Raw genomic sequence first — 10,276 nt, 5'->3', positions numbered from 1 at the left:
ACAGTTTCTTCTGCACCTCTTCCCCAAAAACTGGTGCACTCCAGCCACCTGAGGGGGCTCACCTCAGTCCCCAGAACTGAGGTTACAAAGGGAGAATTTTTAATGACTCTTATGCCTGTGGCTCTAGAGTTCCCCAAACATCTTAGGCAAAGAGCAATGAACAGCAGCTAGCAGCACGTGGCCACGTGTGTGCAGCTGTCCACAAGGACTCACCAAAGAACAACAGACTGAACAGTTCAGAGCTGGCCACACACACGTCCCCGTAATGCTGGCTGCTACCGTTCATTCCTTGTTGCATAAAACGTTGTTTGTTTTCAAAGCCAACCCTACTACTCAGTCATCACTTACAGACTAGACTGTCCAGCGTTGTGAATGTTTTGTTTTGTTTTTTTTTTTTTTTTTTTGAGACGGAGTTTCACTCATGTTACCCAGGCTGGAGTGCAATGGCGGGATCTCGGCTCACCGCAACCTCCGCCTCCTGGGTTCAGGCAATTCTCCTGCCTCGGCCTCCTGAGTAGCTGGGATTACAGGCACGCACCACCATGCCCAGCTAATTTTTTGTATTTTTAATAGAGATGGGGTTTCACCATGTTGACCAGGATGGTCTCGATCTCTTGACCTCGTGATCCACCCGCCTCGGCCTCCCAAAGTGCTGGGATTACAGGCTTGAGCCACCGCGCCCGTTGTGAATGTTTTTAACAGGTCTCCAGCAACAGCTGATCAGGCACTCATCTCTTTCAGATACAATTCCGCGGAAAACCTTGAGACAGGCCTCTCTGCCCACCGCCGTGTATAAAGAGAAAAAACGCAGTTGCTCCTGCACCTCCACCGTCAAGACTGGTGAGCTCCAGTGACCCGAGGTGGTTCGCCTCAGGAGAGTGGACGCTTCCTCACCTGGGGCTTCCTCACCAAGGGACCAGCTTCAGCGGCCCATTAGGAGCACAATGAAATGACTCTGACCCATGGTCCCTTCGGACAGCAGGTGCCTAGATTGGTGATCGGGGAGCAGCCAAGTGCACCTGAGCCAGCTTCACCTGGAGGGGACGCTCCGGTCAGCAGCACAGCCTCCTGATGCCACCACGTCACCTGCACTCCGTCAATGTCTAGGCAAGCCACGACAGGGCCCCAGGCAGCATCGTTTCATCCCCACAAGGAACATAAGGGCAGGACAGGAGCCCCACACAGACCCCTGGTCTCCGCAGGCAGCCAGCTAAGTCTTGCTTCACCGCAGGAGTGTGGCAGCGGGGCCGTGGCCGCCCTGGAACTTGAGGCTCTGCAGGTTGATGTAGGCCCCATGCCTGAGCAGGGTCTCCACCGTCTGTGCGTGCCGGCCCTGGGCGGCCAGGTGCAGCGCACTGAGCCCCTGCTCGTCAAACAGGTCAATGACGTCAGCGTTGACCAACTCCTCCACCACCTCTGAGTGCCCGTGGGCGGCGGCCAGGTGCAGCGCCGTCTGGTTCAGGGGTCCCCGGGCCAGCACATTGGCCTTCTCCTCAACGAGCAGCTTGACGGTGGCCAGGTGTCCGTTGCGGGCAGCCAGGTGCAGGGCAGTGTAGCCGTCCGAGGTCACGGCCTCCTTGCCGGCGCCCCGATGCAGGAGCAGCCTGGCAGTGCTAGTGTGCCCCGTCTCAGCGGCCACGTGCAGGGGCGTCTGTGCCAGCAGGTTGCAGACGTTGACGTCGGAGCACAGGTCGATGAGGATGCGGGCCACGCGGTAGTGCCCGCGCTGTGCAGCCAGGTGCAGGGGTGTCCTCCCGTCCAGCGTCTGCGCGTTCACGCTCATCCCCGGCTGCTTGGCCAGCAGCTTGACGATGGGCAGGTGGCCCTGCCAGGCTGCATAGTGCAGCGGCAGCCAGGCGTCCTTGCCCGGCAGGCTCACATCCACGCCTCGGCGCAGCAGGATGCGCACGATGTTCTCCTGCCCGTGCTGGCAGGCCACGTGCATGGGCGTCCGGCCCTCAAAGTCCACCTCGTTGACCGAGGCGTTCTTCTCCAGCAGCAGCCGTGTGCTAGACTCGTCCCCGCTCTGGGCGGCAAAGTGGAGGGCCGTCCACTGGTCCTCATCCTTGGCGTTGACGCTGATCTTCCGTGCCAGCAGGAGCTCCACGATGCCCCGCCCCCGCCTCTCCACGGCCATGTGCAGCGGGGTGGAGCCCCTGCGGTTGGTCAGGTTGGGGTTGGCGTTGTTGAGCAGCAGCCACTTGACGCACTCCTCCTGCCCAGCCTCCACCGCCAGGTGCAGCAGGTTGGCGCCGCCATCCAGCACCAGGTCCACGTCCTGTGGCTGCAGGATCTTCATCAGCTTGCTGGTGTCCCCAGACACGATGGCATCCACAAGCTTCTTCTTCTGGACGTCTGTGGTGCCCAGATCTGCAGGAAGAGGAGAGGCAAGGGTCAGAGTGCAGCTGCACACCCAGGCACGTGGTGTCTCGGGGACCCTGGCTGTGGCCCTCAGCGGGAGGAGTGCCACAGCCTCCGGGCTGCTCACTGGTCACCTGACCATGTTTGAGCGCTATCTGTGCCTCCTTATTAAGGTCGGTCCTAGCGGGAAGCCCCAGGGCAGGCCAGAGAGTGTCTCCCAGGTGCTCATTAGTGGGTTAGCAGAACAAAACCAGCCCTCACTGTCCTGCAGGGTGGCGAGCCCCCTTGGTGCTTAGAGATGATAGTGACTGCACACATTCCTTCATTGAAGAAAGAAGAAAAAAGGGCACAGACTAAAAAGACCAGGCAGGATCCCCTTCACCTGGAAGCCTTAACACCTGCGACGCCCCAGGCCTAGCGGCCTGCAAAGCTGCTGCCCAGAGCTGGAAGGAGCAGCTGCAGCTCCCACCCCACCTCAAGTGGCACCTCCTGATCCGGGGAGGTTGAGAGGCACATTTTCTATGACAATCCTGAAGGGAACGAGCCTCTCGTTACAGGAGAACGTCAGTCCAGCACTCAGGATGAAAAGTTTTATTTACCACAAAAATCCTACTGCCGTGTCTGGAATTCCTGAAGCGACTCTCCTCCACCCTCGTGTGAAGCACAGGGCATGTGGAAGGAGGTGGGGTCCAGGTGTTAAGAAAACGGACCCTCCCAGTCAGGCTCAGTGTTTCAACACCGGCATTCCGAGTTGAGCCAGGAAAGTAATCCTCTCTCCAGCATGAAGACGAGATGTCATTTCAGAGTACTAGACCCAAAGAGAATGTTCTAGAACATATTTCTCCATGGGCGATGGGCTACTGTGAACAGAGTCCACACACGCAAAAGGCCCGCCCAGGCCTTGTAACGTGTTGGTTATCCTTGGAGGTTTTAACACCAGGCTACCCTCGCAAACTACCTGTGAGGGAGGTGCTCTTCTCACTTAGCGAATCTTGCCTTTTTATATTAACTTTGATGGCTTTTGTGTTTGGAAGATGCTTTTTTCCCTCTCCTGGCCCCCGGGTGCTGGGCCTGGTGCTCATTCTGGCCTCCTCTGCCAGATGCAGGGCACAGATGTGGTCCTGTCCTGGCACAGCAGTGTCTGAGCAGAGGGTGCAGGACTGCCATCTGCGAGGCAGGAAGCCCAGCAGGGAGTGGGGCTCGACCCTTCCCCGGGCTCACTGGACTGTAGCCCTGAGGTCAGCCTCTGCCCATGGCATTGGCACAGGCAAGATGGCTTCATGAGCTGGTGATATGGCCTGTTCCCCTCACATGCTAAGTGACACAGGACACAGCCAAATGCCCAACACCCAAAATTAATTAGTTAAGACACAGAGAACACAAAGAAGCATCCTTGCCGGGTCAGGAAACTGTCCCCTTGATTCTGTGTAGCTGCCCACTGAGTCCAGTCAAATGTCCCGCCGAGCCCCAGATCTCTCGGGACACAAAGAGCCATCCCCACTCACCGCTAGTCGAAGGCTCCCGCTCAAAGGACAGCGACAGCGATCCTCTGGAAGAGAAGGCGGAGTCCACCGAGGACACCCCTGAGAGCCTCTTCCCGCTGCCGGTCGATGGCAGCTTGGACTCAGAGGAGCTGCGGCTGAGCTCCTCTGGGCCCTCGACGGCCTGGGAAACTCCGGAGTCCAGCTGCGAGAGCAGCTCAGAGAGGCTGTGGTCATTATCGAAGGTGGGGGCGGAGGCCCGCTTGAGCCTCGAAGACACAGGCACCACCTGCAAAGACGCAGAAGCGGGGCAGGTGAAGACACCCCGAACAGCCCGCCCGTGTGACACGAACACCGAAGAGCCAGGTGGGCCATGGGAGTGACGTGGGGGAGGAAAGGAGGACCCTGGAAGCAACGCAAATAACAGATCGGCCACCACATCCGCACAGCTAGGGAGCTCAAAGACGGAGCTACAAAGGCTGGCGCGGCCCACCCAACACAAAGATGTCTTAAGGAAAGATCGACTTCATTAAAGTGCAAAATCCAGCCCCAGGCAGCTCTGGATGCTGCCTGCTCAGGAGCACTGTACACCCAAACGAAGGTAGATGGTGTCAAGCTAGAGTGAGAAGCATGTGTGGTGGGGCACAGCCTGCCCAGCACAGGCCAGCATTAGCAGGAAACCAGAGGACAGAGAGGAACTGGGCAGGACCCCCACACGTGGCCGCAAGTGCCACCTCCCCGCGGAGCCACGCGGGGCTGGCCTGGGGACTGTGTGTGGACGAGGGAAGGGGGAAGGGCCCAGCCACAGGGGCGAGGGCCGATCCAATCCAATGGGACCTTTTAAAGGGTCTCGCTTCAGGGACTGGAGGGCAGCAGGCTTCTGGTAAGTGAGTGGAATCTGACAGGATTTCATGCCCCTTCCTTTAGGCACGCCTGTTTGCTCCAGATCCCCACCCTTCGGGGGACGGCTCGATGTCCTGCACTGTTGCTGGGTGTTCCAAGCAACCCCCACATGTAGGTTACCTTCCCTCCCTTATCAGGGCCCAAGTCTGCCTCTTTATCAGCAGCGCCCTGGGCACCTTTGCTCCCAGACTCACTGGCACATGTACACCTTTACATTTAGACAGCGGGCGCACCCTGCGTGTTTCCTGATCTCCTGAGTTCACACCAACAGCCTGGGAGCAATTGCCCAACACCAGATAACAGATTATAAAGCTCACTTATCAGGCTCGGCCTCACAGGTCTGCTCCAATCTCATTACCTGAAAGGCTAGTGAGCCAGCCTTGGCACTGGGAATTTCTCATCACATCTGAAATCACCTCGGTGACACTCATCCAAGTACAGACCACTTATGAGCAGCTACAAAGGGACTGGATCGCCAAAGGCACCTACATACCAGCTCTCCCTCCCCGGCTGGGGCTGGGCCTTCTGATCCCGTGGTTCCACACACATCACATGAGTGGCTTTTTGGTGTCAGGGAAGCCCTTACACCACTCACGCAAAATCACACAGGAGGTGGGGCCGGGATGCATCGGGGCAGGGGGCCTGAGCCCCCGTGGGACATACGCTTCTAACGGAGTTGGGTTCAGGATGGGCTCAGAAGAGAGGCAGAGTGGCCCGGGCGGCAGGCGTTCTGCACAGAGGAGAAGTGGTCTGGAAACCCCTCCCTGGACGCCGAGGAGACAAAAGACCCCCGTGGGAAGGCCTGTTACCTCACTCCTGGGCTCCGGGGGGCTTTTCACATCCAGGTCATGAGCAGTTTCTTTCACTTCATCATCAGGCTTTTCACACAGGTCCTCGGTTTCAGAAGTAATTTCTTTTGGGGAGAAAAGGGGACATGTTCCTGGGATGACAACTGCATGCACACATGTTCTATTTAAACGCTGGGCCTCCACGTGCTGGGGATTTCTCACACGCCTCAGCCCAGGCTGAGCTCGCCCGGAAAGCCCAGGAGCCCCCCATGGGCAATTGCCAGCCAAACCCAGTCCCCCATCAGTAATCATTTGCAGGCCTCACCAGACTCAAAGCAGGAGTCTTCCCCGGGGGAGCCCCACCTGCTAGATGCAGGGAGCAGAGTGGCCAGCACCTGGCGGGTAAGCTCCCCATGTATGCATTTTCTGCCATAAGCTTTAAATGCAAACCTATCCCAGAGACACATCTTTCCCAGGAAGTAAATTCCCCAAGAGAAGGGCGGCGCCTCCAGCCACCGGCCAGGTGAGTCTGCGAAGAGCATGGCCGCACCTGAACCTCAGGCTCCCGAACAGACTCCTCTGGGCAGCAAGCACCCTGGCTGGGTGCAGGGGGCAGATGGTTGGAGGTGACTCATTTCCAGTCGCTGTAGCCCAGCCATGGGTACCAGAGGCCACGGTCAGGTGCCGGGATAACGTATCTGTGCAGGGCTCATTTCGGCCCACCTGTTACACACCCGGTTCCTCACCCAGGCCTGGTCTCTGCCCCTGCCCTGACCGTCACCTCTGTTTCCTGTGACACCTGCAGAGTGTGCCGGGGAAACCCCGGGGTGCTCACCTTGGAATGTGGGCCGGACTCGCGGATCCCCCTGCCAGCACCGCTGCATGAGGCGCATCAGGTGGCTGCAGGCACGCGGCCGGGCTCTGCACACAGGCGGCAGGTCGGGGCGGTGGCCCTTCACCACCTTCACCATGATGTGCAGGATGTTCTTCTCATCTGCCAAGGGAAGGGCGACAGTCAGGGGCTCTGTGGGGCTGCACAGCAACATGTCACCCTCGGGAGGAAACAACACACTCGCCAGGGGCCACAATGGGGCCGTCCCCACACCAGCTTCCCTCCAGCTTCACAGCCAGAGCTTCCTGTAACCCTCATCCTCACAGGGTACGGTGCTCTCTCGTCCTGGTTGTGAAATCTACCTCCTTCCCTGGGTTCTGATCTATCAGATGGAGCAGACCATTCTGGGCATCCTATCCAAGGGACGATGAGGTTCAAGAGAGAACAGTATCTTATGAGGCTCTTTCCGTCAACGGCCCATGCCAGGAAGGGAACGAGGCTCACGCACCATAGAGGCCACGGCGCCCTGCACCCAGGGGACCCACCTCTGTCTACAGTCCGAAGAAGGCTTCCTCAGTTTCAACTCCAGCCCCAAGCTCAGGCCCCCAGCTGGCCTCCCCTGCAGATGCACCAGGCAGGGTTGGGGTGTGGGAGGGGTCTTTCCCTTCAATTCACAATGCGGGGCCCCGCCTGTCCTTCCCGACCTCCTTCACAAGCAAGCCTGGGCCCTCGTCTATTATCGTTATTATTGCCATGACTTCTACCCTCACAGGGAAGGGCCCAGGATGGCCTTCAGTGGGTCAAATTCTTTTTTCTGCTCAGCCTGGAACCCTCGAGGTGGACTTCAAGCTTCTTGTTCCCGACAGCCCTCTCCGCCCTCCGGATCCAAGCATGCCGCCCATGGAATGGCAGCTCTTTGGAGAGGCCACGTGCCTTAGCAGGGTAGAAAATCAGCCGAGAATCACCCACAGCTGCCAGGATTCCATACAATGTTTTGCTCCACTTTCCCATTAAATCTTGTGTAATAAATATCTTAAGTATTTAACAGGTTATTTCCATGATTATTCACACTTCCAAAACCAACCAATCCTCTAAATAAAATGAGAGTGAACTGAAGGAAACACCTGGAACACTTCCTGCTGCCAAACACAGACTGGAAAAGCTGGGGAGAGGCCTTGTTCTCCTGCACCTTGAACCCCTCCTATCTATTAACCCATTTATACTTGAGATTGTAATTTTTTGAATTTGAAAAGTCGGACCTTGGCGATGACCTTGAGCAGATTATTAACTCCCAAATGCTTGGCATTCCAATAATGGAACACTAGGCATATTCAGCAATAAAGCACAGGGGCTTGAGCCTTGACCTGTCCCCTGTGCCTGGCTTCGGGTGTCACATCTATCAGACCCCCTCATACCACCTGGCATACCGCCACATTTCACAGGCATTCGGGCCATAGGCCACTGTTTGGGAGAATGCACAGAAGGCAAGAAAGTTGACAGGCAGTCAGACAACACAGATGGACACCTGCCAGCAGGGGCCTGGTGGAGCATGTCCACGCTTTCAATTAGCATTCTTTTAAAGCTCCCAGGATGGCTGGGTGTGGTGGCTTAGGCCTGTAATCCCAGTACTTTTGGAGGATGAGGCAGTTGGATTACCTGAGGTCAGGAGTTTGAGACCGGACTGGCCAACATGGCGAAATCCTGTCTCTACTAAAAATACAAAAATTAGTCAAGCAGAGTGGCAGATGCCTGTAATCCCAGCTACTCAAGAGGCTGAGGCAGGGAGAATCGCTTGAACACAGGAGGCAGAGGTTGCAGTGAGCTGAGATCATACCACTGTACTCCAGCCTGGGCAACAGAGCGAGACTCTGTCTCAAAAAAAATTAAAAAGCTGCTGAGATACTGGATCTTGCGATGCTGGGAAGATCTCTTCTCACCCAGCACCTTCCCCATACGTCGGCTCCTAGTCTGAGCCCCAACTAGCAAGTTGCTAGGCCTTGACGCTCATCTTTATTTTTAGACATTTTAGGTCACACCAAAAAATGCCATGAGTAGCCTGGAAATGTTTTTAGAGGAAAAGGGAATCTCTCTAACAAAGCTAAAAACTCACTTATTTTTATGATAAATAAGTCAAGCTATGGTAACATTGAAGACGGTGTTCAGAGTGGTGGCTGCCTGGCAGGGGAAGGAAATACCACCGCTCTCAAGCTGGGCAGGGGGCACTCCCACGTGCAAATCCACAGCACTGGGCAGCTCTGGGGGTTGGTTTCATAAGCACGTGGGTATACAGAATGCTCCTGGACTTCATGCTTAACACAGTGACATGCTAAGCTTTGTTATGTATATTTTACCACATTTTTTTTAAAAAGTGAACAAACAAAAAGAATTAGATGGAAATACCAGCACAGGAAACCCCTGGAGACAGAGAGCAGACGGGTGGTTGCTGGGGCTTGAGCAGGAGGAACGGAGAGGGACTGCGGAATGGGCGTGGGCTTTGTCTTTGGGCATGATGAGAATGTTCTGGAATTAGACAGTGGTGACGTTTGTTCAACAGTGCCAGTGTACTTAATGTCACTGAATTATAGACTTTCAATGGCTAACATGACCAATTTTATGTTATATACATTTTACTACCCAAAAAAATCTAGCTGGCACCTAAAAAAATTCCATTGAACAGGTCCTTTCAGATCTGTGCATTTTCCTGCATGCAAATTATACCACAGGGCAGCACCTGTGGGAGCGTGGGTCACAGGCTCTGTTTTAGGACAGAGAAAGGACAACAAGATGTCCCCCCATTATTTCAGGAGAGACAAGCATACTACACCTCAAAGGCGGGTCCACTCACCTGCAAACGGCTTCTTCTGCGTGAGCACGCCCCAGATGACGATGGCAAAGCTGCAAGAGAAACCAGGCGCGTTAGCGTCTGACAGCCAGAGACTCAAAGCCGAAAGCTCTCACCCTCAGCAACAGGCGTGAAGAAACCTGCTCTGAAGCTTTCCAAAGACAGAGCCATAACACTGAGATATTTCTCCTGTTTTTAAAAAGAGAAAACCCTCTACAGTGAAGCCCAGCAAGCAGATGGCTCAGATGTCAGACAGACTCAAGTAACTCCACCAACTGGGCTGCAGATCTTTAAGCAGCGTGAGGGACTCCCAAAGGGGCTGCCACCCTAGGCGGGGAGTGAGCTCCTGGGGACAGCACCTGTGTGCCTATCATCCCCTCTCAAGCGCCGCGCACAGAGCACCTGCACAGGCATTTACTGAAGAAATGGATGAGTAGGTGAATGAATGAATGGGCTACTCCCATGCCCCCTCAATAATGATTTCATTCTCTGAAAACACGGATTCCAATTCCGAGCAGCGTTCCTCACAGGCTCGCTGAGATGTCATCATCAGAAGGCTGTTAAAGAAGGCGCATAGAACACGGGGAGGCAATCCAGTCAAAAGCCTGGAAGCTTTTTTAGGGGGCTGTTTAGAAATACATAGATGTATCAGGGGTATGTTCACGTACATGACTCTGGATACACCAAAAAAGTACCCAAACTGATAACAAACAAACACACGAAAAAACACAAGTCCAAAAACAGCCGCCACGGAGCACTGAGTTGGTGAGAGCAGCTGTAATTCACCATTGAAAACTGGTTCAAGCTGCAGGTTCAAAAGTTGAAACTCCAAAATAAATGGAGAAGCTCTTACTCTCCCCAAACTCTACAAGCTGTGACTAGTCTCCAAAGTGACACTTCAGGCAACTCTCAGCTTAAAGCCCCAGCTAAGCACATGCACAATGGCTACTGTCAAACCAGTCGGCCTGGGCTGCAGGGGTGGCCATGACAAAAGGCAGAGCTCAAATGCTGAGTCAGACCCACAGAGCTGAGGGTGAGGGCCGCAGTGGGGGGCTTAGTGCTCAAATGC

At 55.4% G+C, this 10,276-nt stretch overlaps 1 protein-coding gene across 1 annotated transcript in view; it reads right to left on the bottom strand.

The window, feature by feature from the left end:
- Positions 1-687: 687 nt before the first annotated feature.
- Positions 688-10,276, bottom strand: part of RIPK4 (receptor interacting serine/threonine kinase 4) — a 26,855-nt gene continuing 17,266 nt past the window's right edge. Inside the window, exons 4-8 of the mRNA XM_032276819.1 lie at positions 9,211-9,260; positions 6,369-6,527; positions 5,555-5,658; positions 3,867-4,131; positions 688-2,370 (exon numbers count right to left, since the gene is read on the bottom strand). Of these exons, the coding sequence (XP_032132710.1) occupies positions 1,223-2,370; positions 3,867-4,131; positions 5,555-5,658; positions 6,369-6,527; positions 9,211-9,260 (1,726 nt within the window). The 3' untranslated portion in view covers positions 688-1,222. The remainder of the gene's footprint in view (positions 2,371-3,866; positions 4,132-5,554; positions 5,659-6,368; positions 6,528-9,210; positions 9,261-10,276) is intronic.

The sequence above is a fragment of the Sapajus apella genome, unplaced genomic scaffold (assembly GCF_009761245.1).
Source record: "Sapajus apella isolate SASKATOON/1434 unplaced genomic scaffold, GSC_monkey_1.0 scaffold8, whole genome shotgun sequence".
Taxonomy (NCBI): domain Eukaryota; kingdom Metazoa; phylum Chordata; class Mammalia; order Primates; family Cebidae; genus Sapajus; species Sapajus apella.
The sequence above is the reverse complement of the archived record's forward strand: the minus strand, read 5'-3'. Positions and strand labels throughout refer to the sequence as shown.